General features: G+C 43.2%; 1 protein-coding gene across 1 annotated transcript in view; it reads right to left on the reverse strand.

Moving 5' to 3' along the window:
• LOC144685528 (NAD(P) transhydrogenase, mitochondrial-like) overlaps positions 1 to 25,544 on the reverse strand; it is a 186,289-nt gene that overhangs the window by 21,006 nt on the left and 139,739 nt on the right. Inside the window, exons 20-22 of the mRNA XM_078550138.1 lie at positions 22,291 to 22,372; positions 13,010 to 13,128; positions 4,763 to 4,878 (exon numbers count right to left, since the gene is read on the reverse strand). Coding sequence (XP_078406264.1) covers positions 4,763 to 4,878; positions 13,010 to 13,128; positions 22,291 to 22,372 — 317 coding nt within the window. The remainder of the gene's footprint in view (positions 1 to 4,762; positions 4,879 to 13,009; positions 13,129 to 22,290; positions 22,373 to 25,544) is intronic.

Here is a 25,544-nt window from a genome sequence, read left to right on the forward strand (position 1 = left end):
TTACTACTATCATAACTTATAACAAATTCCCAAACTAATCTCCATTAAGGCAACAGCAACCCATAGACTTAACCAAACACCAGGCAAAGCATTTTCACCTTACGAATTCAAATTGAGGTTTTTTACTTTGGTTGCTATGGAGCCAGTTGGAGGCTTGCAGCTGCCTTTCTCTATTGCCTCTCCTCTGCACACCCAAAACAGTTGTCTTGTTATTCCTACCACTGTCCACTGAATGTTAATTCTCATTGTATCAACAACCTCTGAACTAAACCACTCTAACAATAAAACCCCTTTCATAGTACCAATTTTATTAGTAATATAAACATATTGCTTGGTAGCTGCTAGATAGGTGTCCATTTTCACCCTATTTCTTGAATGCTCTATTCAAAAAATGCAAATGCTCGCTACCTCTCTTCCATATCAAAACTAGTACACGTCAAAGCACCCAGACTAGCTGGCTTTAATCCAATTAAGACACACCCACAGACTAATTTTAAATTTTTTTGTTAAGAAGAAAAATATTTTCCAATAACATTATATACATTAATACCTTCATGACACTTGGCTACCATACAGTCTGTCCCTTCATCCAAGTTATTATTATAGATCGTAAATAACTGAGGCCCCAGCACCGTTCCCTGCGGCACCCTACTAGTTACAGTTTGCCAACTTGAAAATGACCCATTTATCATGACTCACTGTTTCCGGTTAGTTAGCCAATCCTCTTTACATGCCAATATATCGTCCCTAAGTGCCATGAATTATTACCTTCTGCAGTATCCTCTTACATGGTATCTTGTCAAATGCTTTTTAAAAATCCAAATGCTCTACATCTACTGGTTCCCCTTTATCCACCCTGCTTGTCACATCAAAGAACTCTAATGGATTTGTTGAACACAATTACCCTTTCACAAAACCATGTTGATTCTGCCTGGTTGTATTATGATTTTCTAAATGTCTCATAGACTCATAGACGTTTACAGCACAGAAGGAGGCCATTCGGCCCATCATGTCCACAAAGATCTGACTACACTAATCCCATTTTCCAGCGCTTGGCCCATAGCCCTGGAGGCTATGGCAACGCAATATCTAGATCCTTCTTAAATGTTACAAGAGTTTCTGACTCAACCACCCTTTCAGACAGTGAGTTCCAGACTCCCATCACCCTCTGGGTGAAAACATTTCTCCTCAACTCCCCTTTTAGCCTTCTACCTCTTAACCTAAGTCTATGCCCCTGGTTATTGACTCCTCTACTAATGGAAATGTGCCTTCCCACCCACCCTAACTATGTTCCTCATAATCTATCAGGTCCCCTCTCAACCTTCACTGCTCCAAGGAAAACAACTCCAGCCAATCCAATCTCTCTTCATAGGTACTACCTATAGCATTTTCCCAATGACAGATGTTGGACTAACTGGTCTTTAGTTTCTTGCTTTTTGTCTCCCTCCTTTCTTGAATAGTGGAGTTACATTTGCGGTTTTCCAATCCGCTGGCACCTTTCCAGGATCTAAGGAATTTTGGAAGATTACAAACAATGAATCCGCTATCTCTGCAGCCACTTACATTAAGACCCTAGGATGCAGGCTGTCAGGTCTAGGGACTTGTCAGCCAGGACACTTCTAGGCAATTTTACACATTGTTGGTGTTGTAGCTGTACAGCTTGGCTAGGGGAGTGGTTAGCTCTGGAGTCTTCAATATTACAGTTGGGATGTTATCAGGGCCCATAGCCTTTGCTGTATCGAATGCTTTCAGCTGTCTCTCGTAGTCTCGCGTAGAGTGGGTCTAATGCTCGTGAAAGAATTGAGAATGAAAGGACACAGATTTAAAGTAATTGGCAAAAGAAGCAAAAGGGACATCAGGAATAACTTTTTCACACAGTTAAGGTCTGGAATGCAGTGCCTGAGAGTGTGTTGCAGGCAGGTTAAATCAATGTATTCAGAAGGGAATTAGACTGCTATCTGAAAAGAAAGAATGTGCAGAGTTATGGGGAGAAGGCAGGACAGCCAGTAGTCATCAGAATGTTTTCTTACCCATGTTTGATGTCTGATGCCATGAGACTTCATAGGGTCTGAAGTCAATGTTGAGAACTCTCAGGACAACTCCCTCATGACTGTATTCCACTGTCCTGCCACCTCTGGAGGATCTGCCTGCCGACTGGACAGGATATATGCAGGAATAGTGATGGAGGAGTCTGGGACATTGACTGAAAGGTATGATTTGGTGAATATAACTGTCGGGCTGTTTCTTGACGAGTCTATAGGACAGTTCTCCCAATTTTAGCGCAAATTCCCAAATGTTAGTGAGGACTTTGCAGGGTTAACTGGAAAGCGTGTGCCTTTGTCTTTTCCATTGCCTAGGTCGATGCCAGGTGGTTTGTCCAGTGTTATTCTTATTAGACCTTTTCGTAGAGGTTTGATACAACTGAATGGCTGGCTGGGCCATTTCAGAGAGCAGTTAAGAGTAAATCACATTGCTGTGGGTCTGGAGTCACATGTCAGCCAAATTGGGTCAGGATGATAGATTTCTTTTCCTAAAGGGAATTACTGAACCAGATGGATTTTTAAGACAATCCACTAGTGGACAATCCACAACAGTCACCATTATTGATATTAGCTTTTTATTCCAGACTTATTCAGTTAACTGAATTTAAATTCTTCAGGTGCCGTGGTGGGATTTGAACTCATGTATCCTGAGCATTAATCCAGGCCTCTGGATTCTTAGTCCAGTAACTTAACCACAATACTACTATACCCCTCAATTATTGGTTGGTTTGTACTTCTATTTATCTGAATATATGTTAAAAATCTTAATTGCAAATACACTTCCTGTCTACAAATGCTTACTCAGGGAGTTCCATAGGTTGGTGTCCTAGGCCCAACCATCTTCAGCTGTTTCATCAATGACCTTCCCTCCATCATAAGGTCAGAAGTGGGGAAGTTCGCTGATGATTGCACCATGTTCAGCGCCATTCGCGACTCCTCAGATACTGAAGCCATCCGTATCTATGTGCAGCCAGAGCTGAACAACATTCAGGCCTGTGCTGACAAGTGGCAAGTAACATTCGCGCCACACAAGTGTCAGGCAATGACCATCTCCAACAAAAGAGAATCTAACCATCGCCTCTTGACGTTCAATGGCATTATTATCTCTGGGCCCCCACTGTCAACATCCTGCAAGTTACCATTGAGCAGAAGCTGAACTGGACTAGCCATGTAAATACTGTGGCTACAAGAGCAGGTCAGAAGCTAGTAATCCTGCGACATGTAACTCACCTCCTGACTTCCCAAAGCCTGCCCACCATCTACAAGTCACAAGTCAGGAGCGTGATGGAATATTCCCCACTTGCCTGGATGAGTGCAGCTTCCACAACACTCAAGAAGCTTGACATCATCCAGGACAAAGCAGCCCGCTTGATTGGCACCCTATCCACAAACATTCACTCCCTCCACCACCGATGCACAGTAGCAGCAGTGTGTACCATCTACAAAATGCACTGCAGGAATTCACCAAGGCTCCTTAAGCAGCACCTTCCAAACCCACAACCACTACCATCTAGAAGGACAAGGGCAGCAGATAGATGGGAACACCATCACCTGGAAGTTCCCCTCCAAGTCACTCAGCATCCTGACTTGGAAATATATCGCTGTTCCTTTACAATGGGTCAGAATCCTGGAATTCCCTTCCTAACAGCACTGTGGGTGTACCTACACCACATGGACTGCAGCAGTTCAAGAAGGCAGCTCACCACCACCATCTCAAGTGCAATTAGGGACGGGCAATAAATGCTGGCCTAGTCAGCAATTCCCACATCCCATGAACAAATAAAAAACTTCCTGTCAGAGATTTTATTGATTATAAATTTCTATGTCCACAGTCAGAATTCAAATGGCCTATGTGAACTGGTCAAGCTATAATTGCGCCCACTCACCACAGGTGATGTGGTTATGCCTATCCTTCCACTTCCCAGCTTCTGTCTACAGTGCAGAGAAACTCCCATGTCCAAATAATTCTACTTCTCCAATTCCCAATTTGCTGCCTGCTTTGTTACTTCACTGTAAATAATACATCAAGGTATTATATAAAATCAAGAACGTATGACTTTAAAAATGGGGACTTGAATCATATCTTCACATGCTAGTTCAATTATCCCTGTCCTTTAACCTTGCTTCACCCAAGACTACAGTTGATCTTGACTCTCTAGATTGAAAAAAAAAATGCAAAAATGATGCAATTTCCTCAAAGAAATCTCAATGTTGTACCTAGCATTCAATATTCCAGCATGGAAATTCTGTTCAGGTCTGAGGATATGCACGTAAGGATGATTTTATTTATCTGGTAAGAGTTTTAAGGTGATTGCAGAGTTTTTTATGACAATATTTCATAAATTTGTTTTGGAACAGACAACTGAGTCAAATGTGAAGGCATATTTTTCATACCCAGTGTACAACCCAAGTCGTTGGCTTTATTCTGGGAATTCTTGCTGTTACAAAAAATATCTGCTTCCCTTCAAACTTTATGAGACTGTTTTATCATAGCTGTCAGCTGTACCTCAAAGTTCTCCTCCACCTGTGCAAATTTCTTCCTTTCCCATCGCACCTGAAGGCATCGACTCCTTTCTGAAATTTGCCTCCAAACCCTGCCCATTTGCTTATTATCCAAAAGCCTTGACAGCAACACATAGTACAATGGCACTTTTATTTCAATTATAGCATATCAATGAGACAAGATAATTTTTCATTGGTTTCTTGCCTTCTTTACTCACTTGTTTAGATTTCCAGACTTCCAGCACAGGCATTCCAGCGATGATTGAATTTGGATCTTCTTGAGCTGCTGAGTTAACTGTGTCATTTGCTCCAATAACTAGTACCAGGTCAGTTCCTGAAAAAGGAGGAATTATTTAAGGCTAAGAAGCAGAAAAATAAATAAATATCTACATTATCTTGTTGAATCTTCATAAACTGAAGATGGATTTAGGTATTGTTATTAGAGATTTGCACAGATGGCACTCTCATATTATAAAGTGATCATAGTGGAGGGGGAAAGAGCCTCAAGACTAACCAGTCTGGGTATGAGGAAATGAGGGAAACAGCATGCTACACAGAGAAATACACTTATATGGCATACTATCAAGATTTCTGGACTTCAAAAAAGCTACCTGGCTAATAATATGTTCTGGAGAGAGAGTGATATCATTATATTTATATGAGCAAAGAAAAGAGTTATATTTGCACACAAGGGCCCATAACTTCAGATGTCCAAAGGGTTGCACCAGGAGGTACCCCAGAAGATGCGTTTGGGGAACCCCCCCTGCCCTACCCGCAAAGTGGCTGGGACCTTTAAACTTACCTGCTTTACAGGGGACGGGAAAGGGGAAACCACCTCTCGGCATCTACCCTGTCAGGCCCCCTAAGAATCTTATAGGCAGGATTCTCCAGGCAGCGTGCGGGGGCGGGCCCAACACGCCGACGCGTAAAATGACACGCGATGGTAGAGTGGGGGATATGCCAGGCCATGAGGTTACAAATTGTGCTCGAGTACAATTCTGCTGCTGCTGATGGCCCAAAGTGCCTCATGGATGCCCAGTCTTGAGTTGCTAGATCTGTTGGAACACGATGGAGGGTATCCTCAATGTGAAGGGGGGACTTCGTCTCCACAACGACTGTGCGGTGGTCATTCCTACCGATACTGTCATGGACAGATGCATCTGCGACAGGCAGGTTGGTGAGGATGAGGTCAAGTATGTTTTTCCCTTTTGTTGGTTCCCTCACCACCTGCCGCAGACCCAGCCTAGCAGCTATGTCATTTAGGACTCAGCCAGCTCAGTCAGTAGTGGTGCTACTGAACCAATCTTGGTGATGGACATTGAAGTCCCCTACAAGAGAACATTCTGCACCCTTGCCACCCTCAGTGCTTCCTCCAAATGACATTCAACATGGAGGAGCACGAATCAATTAATGTATTTACTTATGCTGCCCGTCCAACCTTAAGCTTGGCGGGCAGGCGAAAAGGCCAAGCGGCCTTTACGTCTTTTAGGAAACAGTTTCCTAAAGCTTTTAACAGTTAAATAAAAAATGTTCCTGTATTATAAAAACATGTCCCATCTCATGTGACACAGTCACATGAGGGGACATGTTTAATTAAAGTTTCCAACCATTTCTTTATTTCAAAAGCTCTTCAATCTCCCTGAGGCAGCTCTGTACCTCAGGGAGATTGAAGCGCCCTTTCGCGTTGGCCCCGACTCTCCCACCTCCCCTGTCCACACAGGTAGCGCTGAGCGCTACGGCTTGTGTCTTAATTGGCTCGCCCGCGTAAAATGGCGGCGCAGAACTGATCACGGGCAGCGATCAGCTCGGCGACCGCCCCCACCCACTCCCACTGAGCCCACCCGCCAACTGAAAAATTCAGGCCTATATGTTTCAATAAGGTTGACTCTCATTCTTCTAAACTCCAATGAGTACAGGCCTGACCTCCCGACAATGCCCCCCTTTTCCCAACTCTCTGTCTTCTATTAGTTATCCATTCCTCTATCCATGCTAATATATGACCCCCAACAACATGGGCTCTTATCTGATTAAGTAACCTTATGTGTGGTAGATTATCAAACGTCTTTTAGAAATCCAAATATATTACATCTACTGGTTCCCCTTTATCTATCATGCTTGGTACCTCTTCAAAGAATTCTAATAAATTTGTCAGGCATGATTTCTCCTTCATGAAGCCATGACTCTGCTTGAATATATTATGTATTTCTAAATGCTCTGCTATTACACCCTTTATAATAGACTCTAACATTTTCCCAACGATGGGCATTAAGCTAACTGGCCTATAGTTACCTGTTTTTTTGTCTCCCTCCCTTTTTGAATAAGGGTGTTACACTGGCAGTTTTCCAATCCTCTCGGACTTTTCCAGAATCTAAGGATTCTTGTAAGATTACTACCACTGCATCCATCATCTTTGTAGCTACTTCCTTTAATATCCTTGGATGCAATCCATTAGGTCCAGGTGACTTATCAGTCTTTGGCCCCATTAGTTTCCCTAATACTTTTTCTCTTGTGATAGTTATTGTATTTATTTCCTCCTCCCCTTTTGCCCCTTGACTATTTAGTATTTTTGGAATGCTATTAATGTCTTCTACTGTGAAGACAGATTGAAAGTATTTATTCAACTCTTCTGCCATTTCTTGGTTCCCTTTTATTAATAATTCTCCAGTCAAATTCTCTAAGGGGCCTCTGTTCACTTTGGCCTCTCTCTTCCTTTTTACGTATTTAAAGAAGCTCCTTCTGTCTGTTTTTATATTACTTGCTAGTTTACCCTCAAAGTTTATTTTCTCCCTCCTTTTTTGTTGTCATCTTTTGTTGGTTGTTAAAACTTTCCCAATCCTCTGGTTTACCACTAATCTTTGCCACATTGTGTGTTTTTTCTTTCAATTGATACTATCCTTAAGTTCCTTGGTTAGCCATGGTTGGTTTATCCCCTTCCTAGTATCCTTCTTCCTCACTGGGATATATCTTTGTTCTGAGTCATGAAATATTTTCTTAAATGTCTGCCATTGTTCATCAACCTTCTTTTCTGCTAAACTCCTTTCCCAGTCCACTCCAGCCAACTCTGCCCTCATTCCTTTTTAATCACCTTTATTTATGTTTAACACAGTTGTTTCTGACCCAAATTTCTTACTCTCAAACTGAATGCTAAATTCTACCACGTTATGGTCACTGTTTCCTAGGCGATCTTTCACTCTGAGATCATTTATTAAACCTGCCTCATTACACATTACCAGATCCAAAATAGCCTGATCCCTGGTTGGATCCATAACATATTGTTCTAGGAAACTGTCCTGAATACACTCTACAAATTCTTGCTCATGTCTACCTCTGCCAATCTGGTTTTCCCAATTACATGAAGATTAAAGTCATCCGTGATTAAGGTACTGCCTTTTTTACATGCCCTCATTATCTCCTGATTTATTCTCTGTCCTACAGTATAGCTACTGTTAGGGGGCATATAAACTACTCCCACCAGTGTCTTCTTCCTTTGTTATTTCTTACCTCAACCCATATGGATTCTACATCTTCTGATCCAAGATCCTTTCTTGCTATCGTACTTATTCAATCTCGTACTAACAAAGCTACCCCACCACACTTTCCTTCCTGACTATCCTTTTGAAAAGTCACATACCCCTGAACATTTAGTTCCCGGTTTTGATCTCCTTGTAACCATGTCTCCGTAATGGCTATAAGATCATACCCATTAACCTCTATTTATGCCGTTAATTCATTTATTTTGTTCCGATTACTATGTGCATTTAAGTAAAGAGCCAATAATTTTGTCTTTTTATCATTTTTTCCCCCTTTGACCCTATTTGCTGCTTTTTTTTTAATGTTTGTACACTCTATCCCTTCCTGTCACACTCTGGATATCATTATCTAAATAGCTGCTCTGCAATGATGCCATATCCTTTTGCTCTGTAAGCCTATGTATCCTCTCTCCAGGACCCTCCCCCTCTCTATTTAGTTTAAATCCCTCTCTACAGCCCTAGTTATTCAATTCACCAGGACACTGGTCCCAGCACCGTTCAAATGAAGCTCGTCCCACCAGAAAAGCTCCCTTCTACCCCAGTACTGGTACCAGTGCCCCATGAACTGAAACCAATTCCTCCCACACCAATCTTTGAGCCTTGCTCCTTGACTTTATTTACTTTATGTCAGTTTGCCCGTGGCTCAGGTAGCAATCCCGAGATTATTACGTTGGAGGTTCTGCTTTTTAATTTAGCTCCTAACTGTTCAAATTATTTTGGAAGAACCTCCTTTCTAGTCCCACCAATGTCATTGGTACCGACGTGGACGACAACTGGATCCCTACCCTCCCACTCTAGGTTGCTCTCCAGCCCTGAGGAGATGTCCTTAGTAGATCAATCTATGCAGTAGATAAATCAGTATCTCAAAGAGAATGGTAGGTTAACATTTCTGATTTAATTCTCATCACGCATCTATTGAACAGTTGAACCTTGAATTTTTTTCCTTCCAAATGCTGACTCACTTGGATTTCCAACTTTTTTAATTTCATGTTTAGCACATTCGTTATTTATCTCCCCTCCCCACCAAGCCCCCTATTAATTGGTATATTTGTCTTTCGGACAAGGTGTTCAGTTGGCAATGAATAACTTCACACAATCTAGAATTCCTGCTTCAGCGTCTACTGTATTTACCTATCACTGGACTTTTCCTTCCATGCAGAGATATCCACATGTTAAGCAAACTGCTCAGATAGATGGAGAAATTGAGGTTGTGTCTCCAAAGTTTTAAATTTATGATTGCATACACCAGTCCAAAAAGGCTAGCTGTACTGTACACACATAATTCAGAACTAGAAGTGAAAACCACAGCCAAGTACTCATTCAATGCATTTTAAACATGGTATGTTGGCCTTTTTTTGCCTTGCTCTAGCCCAATAAAACTTTTACAAAGTTAATAAAATCTGACCTATCCATTACTCAGAAAAATAAATAAAATGTTTTTTTAAAGAAGTTCAACTCAAGAAATATGCAAATAAAAATGCCTGTGTAACCACAAGATTTAATTCACTCAGCTCCATCTTCTCCCCAAAAACTACTAAAGTTTTAGTGCAGCGTGAAGAACACTACAGGGCTGAAATCCACAAGCTGCAGCTGTTGTCTGCAGTTTAAGTTAACTATCTACAAACCAGTTAGCACCTTACAGCCTTTGGACTTTCAGGACTGTGAAATCATTCTGCACCAAACATTGAAAAACTATGAAGTAGACATGTACTGTGTTTCTCAAATTCCACATGACAATTCTTAAAAGGAATTACTATGGTTTTTAGATATGACAGACAAACAGGGTGAAATTCTTACAAGCAAAGGGAGGCAGGGTTTGGGTGTGCACAAGGAGATAAATCCCTCAAAACTGACGCCAGATCGGGATCCTGATATCATTCCATTCGATTCCAGATTTCACCTGGGTGGGTTTGAAAGCAAAAGGGGAATCGCCATGCAGCTGTCGGGTAAGGCATTTAAATTTTCTAAGTCATTAAGTTCAGTTTTTAATCAAGGATTCTTGCTTTAACAGCTAGTGTCCGGGTTTCTCAAGCCATCAATTACTTGCCAGAGTCACAGAGGTGAGTGCACAGCGAAGAGTGCACCTTAAGTGAAACTGACAGGCTGGAAAGCCTTTGATCAGTGAAACTGAGGAGCTCCAGCCATGGCCAGGTGAGAGGCTGGTACTCACATCACCCCTTCTCACAGTATACTTTCACTGCTTAACAGATGATCACCAACTTCTTGAAAGTCACTTCATCTGTCTAGCACTTCACTCACCTTGAGCTGCATATCTATGCTCTCAGGCTTCACATGGCATGGTAGCAGCTTATGTAGCTCGAACTTGCACCCCTAATAAAGAAGACGAGGAGAAGCAACGCCACCACCAAAACTGGTGGCAGCAGCAGCAACACCATCAACACCTGCTGCCGTCTCCTCAGCCAGACGCCACTCCACAGGACAAGGATGGACACAGAGATCCAGCTCAAAGAAGGCGAGACCCCTAACATAGGGTCTACAGGAAGAGGATCAGCTCTCACAATGTGTCTGAGTACCAAAGCCTCAGGAGACATCTGCAGGTTCCTGGAACAAGACCTCCTTCACAGTGGACCAGGTGAACATGCATTGCCAGTGGTCATCAAAGTGCTTGTCACTGGAGAAGCACTCCCTCCCTAGGTCTCTGCCTCTCCCTGGAGTTCTGTGCTCTTGTCTCCTGCAAGGAGAGACAGAGTTATGAGTCTACATAATGGAAATGAAGGAAAGGCAACATTTGTGGAGGGTAACTGTGAGGCATAGGTGCGAATAGGATGAGATGAGATGCCTGGAAAGAAAGGGACGAATGGAGCTCAAGATGTGTTGTCCTAAGGACTTTGTGAAGGAGAATGTTGGGCAAGTCAGAGTATGGGGCCTGAAAGTGTTGTGCCAGTCAACTTTCCCACCCAACTGGGGCAGAATTGTTTGGTCGGCGGGTGAGCATGATCGCCAGGCCCAGATCAGTTGGGGAATGGACTGCTGACCACAATTGGCCCCCGACCGTGATTTCACACTGGCTGGCCAATTAACAGCCAGCCAGTGTGATAAGCGCGCTGAGAAGCTCAGCACTGCCGGGGTGGGAACAGGAGGAGGGCGAGCACTGACAGAAAGCTCATTCAAGGCAGAGAGCTGCCTCAGGGAGTTGAAGACTTGAAAAGCATTAAATAAAGCTTTTAAAATCAGGAAAAAAAATGTGCAAGCATCACAATCAGTCACCTGGACATACGCATGATAAAAGTGCTGTCCATAGATTTTTATTTTTTTTTCATTTAATAACAGAAACCTCAAACCAACCTTGGATGAGGTTTCATGGAAAATGAAAAGTCTGCCTGGCCGATTCGCCCGTCCGCCAACCATAAGGTTGGACGGAACATGAAAAATCGGAGACAACTGCACCTTTAATTACCTTAATTGGCCTCTTAATTGTTGGCAGACACGTTCGGCTTTAGCGGGCGCCCACCGACCAAAATATCTCATGAGCGCGGTGTGATGTTGGGATGCTCGCTCAATGTCATCTCGCGCGATTTCAAGTCCGAACGGATCGGGTACGCGCCTGCACGCCAAGCTAAAAATTCTGCCCTTGATGTCCTTGATCCTCTTCATTCACTGTCTCAAGGGTAAAGGGAGCACACTCCTGCTGTTGGTTACTACTCCTTTGTTGGTCACTTCTAACCTTGGCTCATTGGTTGGAAAGGTTCCACCTGTCCTAGGGAAAGCTCACTGCACAGCAGCCCCTCAGATCCTTTAGCAGCACCTTGAGGTAAGGGTGAGTGACCCGGGGAGCAGCCTTCCCAGACAGCCCCTCAGATCCTTTAGCAGCACCTTGAGGTAAGGGTGAGTGACCCGGGGAGCAACCTTCCTAAAACTCCAGCCCCTCCTCCTGTTTGTTCCTCTAGTATATTCTGTTTGCATTTATTTCTTTTCCCTGCTTTATGGCTGTGTATTTTCTACAATAAATGATCTTTCCCGCTTTTGGTCCAGTTCTTCAACCTGTTCAGCTCCCTCTGCAATTGATCTGTTGCTGCTTACTATCCATAACTTTTCCCACTTTGGTTTCAAGCTTACCATCCCCTCCTTCAAAACATTAATATACATTGAAAACAGCAATGGCTCCAGAAGTGAGCCCTACAGTAACTGAAACTTCACTGAGGATATGTAAACCTGTAGGTTGTTGCTCTGTTAACAATTACCCATTGAATCCTCTGACGGATGGGTTGAAGTTTCATCTTGGGTGTGGGAAATAAGAATCGGGACTGTTTCCGGGTCCCAAAACCTGCCTCCAGGGGAGAAACAGTTACTCCTTGGAGCACTCCCCTAATTGGAGAGAGGTTCCCAGACCAATTAAGGGCAGAAGGCAGGATTTCAAAGCTGGAGGACCAAACAGAGGCCTTGAGAGGAGGCTGCAGTCTGCAAGGAAGGGTAAGGATCTGAGAAGGTGCTTCAACATGAATGCTCCCTTTCAGCAATGTTTTTAAAAATTTAAATAAAAAAACAGAAAAAGCAGCCATGCCACCACTGTGGGGAGCAATCCCTCTACAGGACAGCTTGTGGCTGGACTCGCTCCAAGTCAAGCAAGAAGGCCTCACTGGAGCACTGGGCCCCAGCCTGTCCCCTGTCACACCTGGAAACTGAAAGCTGACTGGAAAATCCCAGTTGGCCTCCTCTCAGCGCCCTTAATAAGGCTCTCAATGAGCCACATTGGCTGCCCGCCTCGTTGGCATGGGTAGTCCTGCCAGGCCCTGAACCCTTCTCGGCAAAAATGGCCAGTGTCAGGAATGCGGTTGGGAAACCACCATGCCAGCTGGCTATGCATGGTTCCCAACCTCGGCGGAACCCAAAAGTTCTGCCCAAAGATACAACATATTATTTACCAAAAGATCAAGGCTTTATTCCCTGAGGAAGCACCTTTTCTTAAACTCTTACCTGGAAAATCTGCATTGATTTCATCCATTTCCAATACAATATCATATGGAACTCCAGCTTCAGCAAGCAGCACATTCAGCTGTCCGGGCATTCGTCCTGCAACAGGGTGTATTCCAAACCTGGGTGTAAAGATAATCACATGTAACTAAATATCCCAGGCAACCCTTGCATCACTAATCTTGTAAGTCCTAAATTTCCTCTAGACTTTTAACAGAGTTTTCCTGCTAATGCCTGGTCTGACCATGGCATTTGAAGAGTCTTGTCCCTTTAAACCATTAAACTGCTATCACATAACAGGAAGATAATAACTATACAGTAGTAGCAAAGCATGGGTTGGTCACCAATATTTTGCACCAAGTTATGAATTTTATTTCTCCTTCCCATGAGCACCAACTTGAAGAGACTCCTGATATGACTGAGATTTTCATACCTAGCACAAAGGAAGATGGTTATCATCGTTGGAGTTCAATCATCTCAGTCCTGGGACATCATTACAGGAGTTCCTCAGGGTAGTGTCCTAGGCCCAACCATCTTCAGCTGCTTCATCAATGACCTTCCTTCCATCATAAGGTCAGAAGTGGGGATGGTCGCTGGTGATTGCACAATGTTCAGCACCATTCACGACTCGTCAGATACTCAAGCAGTCCATGTCCAAATGCAGCAAGACCTGGACAATATTCAGGCTTGGGCTGATAAGTGGCAAATAACATTCACACCAGACAAGTGCTAGGAAATAACCATCTTCCCTTGACATTCAATGGCATTACCATCGCTGAATCCCCTACTCTCAACATCTTGGGTGTTACCATTGACCAGAAACTGAACTGGAGCAGCCATATAAGTATAGTGGCTACAAGAGCAGGTCAGAGGCTAGGAATCCTGCGGTGAGTAACTCACCTCCTGAAACCCCAAAGCCTGTCCACCATCCTCAAGGAGCTTGACACCATCCAGGACAAAGCAGCCCACTTGATTGGCACTCCATCCACCACTTTAAACAGTCACTTCTTCCACCATTAACAGAGAGTGGCAGCAGTGTGCACTATCTACAAGATGCACTTCAGAAACTCATCCAGGCTCCTTTGACAGCACCTTCCAAACCCGTGACCTCTACCACCTAGAAGGCCAAGAGCAGTAGGTGCGTGGGAACACCACCACCTGCAAGTTCCCCTCCAAGTCACATAACATCCTGACTTGGAAATATATCACCATTCCTTCACTGTCACTGGGAGGTAGGGGGGAGACTGTAGCATAGTGGTGTTGTCCCTGGACTAGTATTCCAGGGACCCTGGGTAATGCTCAGGGGACCTGGGTTCAAATCCCATCATGACAGATAGTGAAATTTGAATTCAATATAAGTCTGGAATTAAAGGCCTAATGATGACCCACAAGACCATTGCCAATTGTTTTAAAAACCCATCTGGTTCACTAATGTCTTTATAGGAAGGATGTGATTGCACTAGAGAGAGTGCAGAAGAGATTTACCAGGATGCTGCCTGGGCTGGAGAGTTTTAGTTATGAGGAAAGACTGGATAGGCTGGAGTTATTTTCCCTGGAGCAGAGGAGATTGAGGGGGGACATGATTGAGGTGTATAAAATTATGAGGGGCATAGATAGGATAGACAGGAAGGAATTTCTCCCCTTGATGGAGGGATCAATAACCAGGGGGCATAGATTTAAGGTAAGGAGCAGGAGGTTTAGAGGGGATGTGAGGCAGAATTTTTTCACCCAGAGGGTGGTAGGAATCTGGAACTCACTGCCTGAAAGGGTGGTAGAGGCAGAAACCCTCATGACATTTAAGAAGTATTTGGATGTGCACTTGCGATGCCATGGTATACAAGGCTATGGACCTAGTGCTGGAAAATGGAATTAGAATAGTTAGGTACTTGTTTGACCGGCGCAGATTCAATGGGCCGAAGAGCCTTTCTCTGTGCTGTAGACCTCTATGACTCTATAGGTCAAATTCCTAGAACGCCCTCCCTAACAGTACTGTGGGCGTACCTACACCACATGGACTGCAACGGTTCAAGAAGGCAGCTCACCACCACCTTCTCAAGGGCAACTGGGGATAGGTAATAAGTGCTGGCCCAGCCAGTGAAGCCCACATCCCATGAATGAATTTTTTAAAAAGTGCCTAACTCCTTATAGAAAAAACTTATACTGAAATTCCAAATGTTTAATAAGAACATGTGGACAGACAGACTGGCTAACAAAAGTAAGGCAAAGCTTCCTGAATGTATCAGTTGGACAGTTCCCTGGTCCGCAAGGAGCAATAAGCTCTACACACCACAAAAGATCTAATCCCTGATCTGTGCTATATTAGCTGATCTCATCTGGAGTGCTGACAGAGCGATTACTAAATTTGCCTCAGTGCCAGGGATGGTTGGGGGCATGTTTCCGGCTCCTGTTTGCTACTCAGGGACCACTGCTGGCAAGCAAATTCATATGGACATGAGTGAGGGTTGAATCAAACAGCCCAGCAATATCCAACCAACAGTCAATATCTAGGATCGCACAAGAAGAAAGGTCACCTGGATAAGGTACCTGTTGCTCACAGATCATCAACGAGTACCAGATTCTTTGGAGAAGAGAGAAAGAAATGAAAAATGCTCATCGTAGTGCTCCAAGATTATACATCACAGAATGATTGGGGGCTTGAGCTTCCAATTTATGATTCTCCAACGATTAATTCCTACCTCAGCACGTCCTCAAGATGTCTCAAGTGCTTCATAATTGAATGAATTACTTTTTGAAGTATAATCGTATTTATTGCATTGGAAGACACAGTGCCCAAGATCCAAATGTGCAATTAAACTATTTTTGGCGGTGGTGGGAATGGAAGGAATATTGCCCAACACAGCTCCCTATTCTATTTGAACAATACCAAGGGATATTTTACATCCACCTGAAAAAGCAGGCAATGCAGCTTGAAGTAAGACCACAGCATTTTCAACAATGTAGCCCTTCCTCAACACCTCACTGAAGGGCCAGCTTAATGGGACTTAAACACATGACCTTCTGGCTCATAGAGGTGTGTGTGCTACCAAATGAGACAAGGTGTCACTACCGTAACTATACTGATATGAGTGCAGTTTTTTAAATTTCATTTTTGAGCACAGTAAACTATAACTGAGCTAAATTAATGCAGTAAACATGCACTCAGTCATTCTATTTGGTCAGGTAAATATTTGCACGGTGCTCACTTTTCAATGAGTTTTAGTGTACCCTTCTTGTCTTCAGAATGGGATAACTGCCCCAAAATCTGAGTTTTAGTGGGTAAGGTGAAGACTGCAAACCAACTCATGAGCTTTGAAGACATCATGGAATCATTTTTCACTCGGGACAGAAATTGGGTGGTGCAATTGTGCTACTTGCCTGATCTCCTCAGCTTGAGACCTGGACCATTTTCAGTGCTGGGCCTCACTAACAGTAAGCAACAAGCATTGAATTAGAACTCACAGGCAGCCTTTGTTCCTTTTTTTCCTGAAATTTTCTCAGCCTTTTTTATGATCTGGCCAAGTTCCTTGACTCTGCCTTTGTTCAGGTCTGGCAATGGACCTCCATGTACTCTGGTGGAGTCCTCCAGCTTCCATGTCTATAATGGAGCTTTTCATTTAGACAATCTTCAACTATGTATTCAACTTTTCTTTTTAGGCAATCTCCAGCTGTGTCTTCAATTCAGGCGCACTTCTCACAGGTCAGGCTTCAGTATCTTTAGTTTTTCATACCTTGAGCTTCTGAGCTCCTTCTTCAGCTGCTTTGAGGTTCTGGGTTCGTTCATTAGCTGCCACCATGTTGTAAAGGGTCACCTGGTGTCTCACTAAGAGGTCTGGAGACTTGTATGTTTAAACATAAACCATTTATTGTTAACCCATAACTATGTACATATCCCAGGCACTGCCATGCATGGGCACTGTCTCCATGTTGGCTCCTTCCAGACTCAACTCCACAGTCTAATACCATGTGACTCTCTACATCATACCGTAGGTGGGACTGTTTGTCAGTCCCACATCAACCTTTGCTCTGCTGAATGCCCTTATACTACAATGGCACGTTGATATCCCTTAAAGGCATATGCAACATGTGTCAAAGCCATGTGAAACCCTCTTCCTAAAGGTGAAAGTAGCAGTTGTGGGACAGAAAACAGGTGCAAAGATGCCTAGCAGGTTTTGCAATGGTGTTAACCATCATGGATGCGGAACATAGTCATGTTCTCTTAACACCCATTAAATAGTGTTTTTTTACTCCTTCAAATACTGTGAGCTTCTTACTAATGGCCTTAACATACAGACTGAAGTTTCTCCATCCCAATACCACCTGTCTGGAATTAAGTACAAGTCTAAGTACAAGTGTTCAAGTAAACTATGAAGATACCTGAATCACTTACACCCTAATCAGTGCCACCTGCACTTTATTTCCACAGGTATTTCACCTTTGCATATATAGAATTTGAATCTTGCTGGTTACGTTTGTTTACTGTAGATTGCCGAATGAGCCAAATAATCCTTAGCTTGGATGGATCCAGTAGTGAAGCTTCACTTCTGCAGGAAGAGCTGTCCCTATTCCAGATGTGGTTTGTAAGTCATCCTGCAGAAATTAGTGCAACTTAAGAGAGTGGTGAGAATGCAGAACTTGCTATCACAATGAGTAGTTGAACTACATAGTACAGATGCATTTAATGGGAAACTAGATAAGCAGATGAGGGTTATGCTGATAGAGTTAGATGAAGAGGGATGGGAGGCTTGATACGATCATAAATGTAGGCATTTGCTGGTTGGGTCAAATGGCCTGTTTCAGTGCTGGAAATTCTATGAAATCCTGGGCAACTATCACTGACAATCCTGTGAAGTGGTGGCAGTGAAAAATGAAAGACTTGCATTTATAAAGCATGCTTCACAACCACGGGATGTCTCAAAGTGCTTTACAGCCAACAAAGTACTTTTTGAAATGTAGTTACTGTTGTAATGTAGGAAATGCAGTAGCTAATTTGCACCCTGTCATGCCCATAAACACAAACATGTTAATTACCAGATAATCTGTTTTTTGCAATGTTAATTGATGGATAAATATTTGCCAAGACACTGGGACAACTCCCCTGCTCTTCTTCAAAGTAGTGCCATGGGATCTTTTGCATCCGCACAAGTAGGCAGATGGGACCTTGGCTTGACGTCTCATCCAAAAGACAGTAATGCATTGGAGTGTCAACCTTGATTTTTATGCTGAAGCCCTGGAGTGGGACTTGAACCCAAAACCTTGTGAATTAAAGGTGAGTGTATTACCAACTGAGCCACGGTTAACACAGAAGACAGAAATTGGCTGATATCTTGGGGAACGTTTGCAGAGACCTACAAATGTTGGTCCTGTGCAACTAGTTAATGACAGACGCAGACAAAATGGCCCAGGTATCATTTCAGGTGCATTTGTTAACCCTCCTGAAATCTTCTCTGAAGGAATACCCCTTTGAACGGTCCAATTTAAAATTGCAACAGTGAATAAGTGTAATGAAGGATAGTGTTGGGCTACCTGGCAAGGCCAACTCATGCATGCAGCAAAATATAATCAAAATATAATTAAAAATCCCAAACCAATTCTACCAGCTGAAAACTGTCATCTGCCTTCAAGAAGGCTACTTCTAGCCAGGCTCCAGGCTCCCCCCTGCATTAAGATTAATTGGGCAAGCAGAATATGAAACCCAGTTTTAATATTATTGCCACATTCATGAGGCCTGCACAGAAAAAGTCTTGCATGTAAAAAATTGCAAGTCTCAAAAATTAGGGCTTTAATGCTCAGATAAATAATTCTGAGACCAATATACTTAATACCATGGGAACACTTGAAATAATTTAAACACTGTTTTCATCAATTAGAGACCATCTGCATCTCTTTGATCGACTGGGTTTATTGGGATATGTTTAATACTTAGCAGATTAGAAGATTTAATAAACAAAATCAGCAGGCATAATACACTTACATATGTCCCACCTGAATTCATCTAATGTGCTGGAGTGGCCTGAAAACATTCCACAAAGTTGTCTGTAACTGAAGCTGACAGCTTGCATGTTTCACGACATCAGGGTTCCACTATAATGTTAACAGGAGGCCAGGGAATCCTCAATGAGACCGTGGTAACAGCCATTTTCTCCAGCAATTGTGACACTTTCCTACCAAAGTGACAGCAGCAGAGTGCAGAACAGAAGGAAGGAACTCCTTCAGAATTCCAGCACCAGTGTGTTCCACTACAACCATGGAAACTGAGTAAATTAATGCTACATTTAGCTTTGCCCAAACACCTTACCAAAGATTTATTTCTATTTAACTAAAAGTTTTGCATCAAGCACAAATGTATAGTATGTGGGAAATGTTGCACTTTAAAGTGCCACGCCTGCAAAGTGTTCGTCAGACTGCCACCTGATTGTAACCACAATGATCCACCAATGTAGATAAGTAGGTAAAACTGCCAAATAAGAACCAGCCAACCCACACAAAATACTTCAACTATTTTAATAAAGGAAAGCAATCGGAGGTGGATTGGAGTACAACAATCAGACACAGTTTCAAGCTTATGATGAGCAAATTTAGAACAAACATCAGGAAATATTTGTTTACACACTGTAATCAGGTTATCAGGAAGGCTGATTGAGTCCAGAACACTAGACTTATTAAAAATGAGATCAAAGCTTAAAAATAATTTTCAAAGGCCTCAACTGGAGCACTGTGGACAATTCTGTGCACCATACTTCAGGAAGGATGTAAAGGAGTACAGAAGAGGTTTACCAGGGTATTACCACGGATGAAGGAATTGGTTTATGAGGAGAGATTGGAAAAGTTAGGATTGTTTTCCTTGGAACAGAGGAAGTTAAGAGGTATCCTAATACAGGTTTTAAAGATAATGAAAGGTTTAGATGAGTAGATACTATTCCCTTTGTGCATTGGATCAATAATCTGAGGTCATAGATTTAAAATCACTGCCAAAAGATCTAGACAGAGATGAAGAGATTTTTTTTTTGCTCAGAGATTTGTTGGGTTCTGGGAAGCCCTACCTGAAAATGTGGTGGAAGTTGATTCCATAAATAATTTTAAAAGGGAATTGGACGGGTACATAGGAACACAGGAGCAGGAGATGGAATTTGTATTATATTCCGTTTGGCCCACCGAGCCTGCTCTACCGTTCAATTTGATCATGGCTGATCATCTACCTCAATGCCACTTCCCCATGATATCACTATATGCCTTGATGTGATTAGTATCCAGAAATCTATTGATTTCTGTCTTGAACACGCTCGATGATTGAGCTTTCACATCTCTCTGGGGTAGAGAATTTTAAAAATTCACCACCCTCTGCGTGAAGAAATTCCTCCTCATCTCAGTTTTAAATGGCCTGCCCCTTATTCTGACATTTTGTGCCCTGGTTCTAGACTCACCAGCCAGGAGAAATATCGTATCTACATCTACCCTGTCACACCCTGTAAGAATTTTGTAAACTTCAATGCAATCACCTCTCATTCTTCAAAACTCTAGAAAATACAGGCCTAGCTTCCTCAATCTCTCCTCATAAGACAATCCCGCCATCCCAGGTGTTAGTCTGGTAAACCTCCATTGCACTCCCTCTATGGCAAGTATATCCTTCCTTAGATAAGGAGACCGAAACTATACACAACACTCCATGTGTGGTCTCACTAAGGCTCTATATAACTGCAGTAAGACATCTTTACTCCTGTACTCAAATTCTCTTGTGATGAAGGCCAACATACCATTTACCTCCCTAATTGCTTGCTATGCCTACATGCTTGCTTTTAATGACTCATGAACAAGGACACCCAGGTCCCTTCAGACATCAACACTTCCCAGCCTCTTACCATTTAAGAAATATTCTGCCTTTCTGTTTTTTTCTACTAAAGTGGATAACTTCACACTTATTCACATTATATTCCATCTACCATGTTTTTGCTCTCGTAGTTCCCTGTCCCCATGAAGCCTCCTGGCATCCTCCTCACAGTTTACATTTCCATCTGGTTTCATATCCTCAGAAAATGTGGAAGTATTACATTTGGTCCCCACATCCAAATCATTGTTATAGATTGTGAACAGCTGTGGACCCAGCACTGATCCTTGTGGTACCCACTAGTCACAGCCTGCCAACATGAGAATGACCTGTTTATTCCTGTTTTCTATCTGTTAACCAATTCTCAATCCATGCCAGTGTATTACCTGAAATTCCATGTGCTTTAATTTTCTTTACTAACCTCTTGTGTTGGACCTTAGCAAAAGCCTTCTGAAAATCCAAATATATCACATCCACTGCTTCTCCTTTATCTATGCTACAAGTAATATCCTCAAAAATCTCCAACAGGTTTGTCAAACATGATTTCCCTTCCATAAATCCATGTTGACTCTGCCCAATCATATAATTTTAGAAGTGTCTCATTATCACATTCTTTATAATAGTCTAACAATTTCCCCACAACTGACATCAAACTAACAGGCCTGTCGTTCTCCATTTGCTCTCTCCCTCCCTTCTCAAATAGTGGGGTATAGAATTTTGAAAAATAACCACAAATGCATCCACTATCTCAGCTGACACCTCCTTCCTCACATGGGTGAGGAATTTACAGAGTTAAGAACAAAAAGCAAGGATGGGGGGCTAAGTATGACTGCTCTTTCAAAGAGCCAGCTAAGGCACAATGGGCTGAATGATCCCCTTCCACGCTGCAAGCTTCTTTAATGTAAAAAATTTTAAACTTACCAAAACCTAGTTTGTGTTGGCAATTTCTCCAATAGATTTCCCCTTCACTTAAGGGCCTATGCCTTGAGTTTTTGCTTCTTTCCTAGAGTTGGGTTGGCAAAGCTGGGCCTCTGCTTTTTTGGACTAATATGTGTGCATTAGTTCACCCCCACCCCTGCAACTACTGCACGCCACCCCACCCCCCATCCCCCTCGCTGCCCATACTCTTAAAGAGCTGGCATCAGCTAAAATCATCACAAAGCTTTTGGATTGCTGTAATCAAATTTCTTCTGAACATTACTTACAAGGGTTTATTTTGCAAACTCTGAAAATTTAGTGACGCTGGAAGAGCGGAAGGAGGTGGTAGTGAGGTAGAGCTAGATGTTGTGGAAACTGACTCTGTGTTTTCAGATGATGTCAGTAATACTGCGGACATGGGAAGAGAAGCCATTGCAGGTTACACTCTGGCTATGACAGTCCTGTCCAGCTGGACAATACACGGAGTCCAGGAAGTGATTACACATCTAAACCCACAAGCAAAATAATTCTGGAGGGTACATACCGAACTTTCTTTCCTTGGTTTATGAGCGTTTTGACGAGTTCAGCAATGGGGTACTGAGCCTTAGCAGCACAAAGACCATATCCTATAAAAGGTATAAAATGTTACAAGTTCACAAAATATGGCAACAGAATTCTTCAACTGGGTATTATTCCATAATTTCATTTTCAATTAGGGCTTAACTTCAAGAATTGTAGAGGTAAAGGCAACAATATTAAACAAAGTTAAAAACTGAAATTTGGGTGTGTTATTTAAAATGTTCACCTTCATAACAGAACTACTGGGCGGAATCATCCCAGGTTTGCACCAAGTGTGGTAGTGGGCGGCTAAAACGACGTTTTACCTGCCGGCCATGACAGTGGGATTTCGCACCGTATCATCCCAAGCCTGCCACATTACTTATGCATTCCCGGGAAACATACCATTTCCATGGCAGGCAGGGTCTCATTCGCCCACCACGCCATCACCTCACCACTTCATCACGCTGTTTAAAGTCCATGTTTAAAGTCCAGCCACACACACACATCTCAGTGCTTCCAGCCCATGACTATGCAGGGAAGATGTCCATGAAAGGCAAAAAGACTGCAGCCTCCTGGTTTAAAGGCACGTCACTGGAATGCCATATGGACACCGTGGAGGCCCGCCATGATGTCCTCTACCCCCGCTCTGGCCACAGGATGGGCAGCAGCATCACCAATCCAGCATGGCAGGCGGGATCAATGCCAATGCTGCACAAAAAAGATTGGCCATTCAATGCAGATAGTAGATGAATGATGTCATCTGAGCTACCAGGGTATGGTAACCATCTCAAATCTCTAAACACACACACTCATGCCCATTACACATTCACTGGCCAGCTCAAGGGACATCACCGCCCATTCTCACAAACATACCATCACATGTACAACTGGCCTCATCTCCTCTGGAGACTGCCTCCACACCCTCACCATCTTGGGGCCACTTGCACAGATCAACATGTGCCCCCACACACACCCTGGGATAACCCCCTTCCCCAGTACAGCTCTTGTCCTGCAGCCTCTCCCCTTACTTGAGGCCAATTCTCCCCCTTCCCCAAGCAAGACCTTGCCCCGCAGCCATTGAAAAGCCACCCACCTATGGCTGATTGAGTAGGTAGAGACCTACCCGTGATGCCCCCTAAAAGTGATTTGGTGCTGCCTGTGAAGCCTGGTGCTGATGACTGCAAGTGCTGACCAAAGCAAGGTAGGCAAACAAACCTTGAAGTCACAAGTGAAGTGCAGCCCGCCACATGCACGCCTTATATGTGCTGTTGTGAAACACGTCGGCGTGTTTTCCTGCCGACATGGGCGAACGATCCAGCGGGGAGGGATAAGTCCGGTGGGCTGGCCTTATAATGATATGCTGATGCATTACAATGAGGTTCCCAACGTCCAATGGCAGGAAATGCAGCCCGCCATTGGCGGGCTAAGCAGACGATCGCAAACTGGTGAAACCAATCGCGCCATATTGTCCACTCACTCCACCGATCATGCCCGACACCGGTGGGGGGAGGGCATGGAAAATTCCGGCCACTATTTAATCTCACTGAAGCTGCAGAATTATACAGCAAGTATATATTTGGTAGATATTATTGCATCTGATCTTCATTCAATTATTTTCTCTTCCCATTTCCTTCTTCAGTCTCATATTAATATCGGTGAAATAAGGGAGTTTATCTTCAAGGAGAAAGTGTCTGTATGAGAACAATCCAGTAGCTAATAGTTAGCATGGCTTCAGAAGTGGATGATCTTGTCTGACCAATCTGCTTAGGATCGACATCCCAAGAATGCATTTTCCAAAAGGCCTTTCGTAAAATTCCTTATGAGAAGCTATTACCGAAACTGGAGACAGAGTTCAAGGTGAAACCTAGATGCGAGTAAGCAACTGGCCAGCAGTGGATGCTTATTAGAGAAGTAATGTCAAGGTGAAGGTGGTGGGAGCGAAAGGGGAGTGCGAGTGTATGTCCTATAGGGATCAGTGCTCAGAGTCCTAATCTGCATCACCAATTTAGTTACAGAAATGAAATGCAAATGGTCCATATTTGCCGATGATACGAGGAGAGCCACTTGAGTCAGAGGAAGCAGCCCAATTTTATTTATTTACCTAGAGTTCCTCATGTTTATTTTTCACTCACAGGATGTGGTACTACTAAGCTAGCATTTATTGCCCATCCCACATTGTCCTTGAGAAGGTGGTGGTGAGTTGCCTTCTTGAATACAATGGGGTAGCTTGCCAACCATAGTGCTGTTGATCTGGAATTACATGTAGGTCTGCTGGACATAAGACACTAGATTTCCTTCCCTAAAAGGACATTAGTGAACCAGGCAAGTTTTTACAACAACCTGGTAATTTTATGGTCACCATTACTGAGACTTGCTTTTTTTTCCAGATTTATTGAGCTAATGTACATTAAGGAACAAAAATACATTGGACATCTAGCATGCATATTGGGTGCCGATGATGTGTTGAGGATCCAACTGCTATTTTTTAGGGAGCAACCTGAGTGGCAAGCTTTTCGATGTTTCCCAGCAGCTCAAGCCAGCATCAAAGCGGTTTAGGAACGAAAAGGGCCCCCATAAAGTAATTTTCAAGAATTCCTGAATTTTGGTTTCCTCATGGGGCCAGAAAGAGCTGGAGTCCCCCTTCAGGTCCCACAATTAAAGGTTAGGGGCTCTGCTCCTGCAATCACTCCACTCCCCTGATAGTGGGGGCTCAATCCCGCAATTTAGGAGCAAATTTCCTGATGCTTCCCACCGTCTTCCTGCTGTCCAAGACAGGCAGGGAGTCAGCCAGCAGAATTTAAACGAGGCCTGGGACTTAAAATAGCCTGGGCCTCATCTCTGATGAAATGGATGTTTTCTTCACCCACACCATTGCCCACCCACCCAAAACTGGCTCACAGTTAAATGTGAGGCTTAAGTCTTCATGCCTAGTTTAATTAGTTGCCGTTTCTTTACATTCAGTCACTCTATTTCATAGTTTAAAGAACACAACTGTAGCTCAAATCCCTGTTCCAAATTTACTTTTGATACTTAATTTGTAAAGTCATTTCAAACTGATTTTCATGCTGTGTGCTTGAGGGGAGGTAGAACCAAGCTAACGTTGAACAAACACAGATTTGTTTGGTTAAGTGCACGATAGCCAATTATTTTAATTCCAAGTGCCAGCTATGAAAGATTCCAACATGTTAAGGCTACTAGCAAAAGGAGATGATCAATGATTTCAAAAGGAAATTGGAT

Source organism: Cetorhinus maximus, chromosome 1, assembly GCF_964194155.1.
Source record: "Cetorhinus maximus chromosome 1, sCetMax3.hap1.1, whole genome shotgun sequence".
In the NCBI taxonomy this organism is placed as follows: domain Eukaryota; kingdom Metazoa; phylum Chordata; class Chondrichthyes; order Lamniformes; family Cetorhinidae; genus Cetorhinus; species Cetorhinus maximus.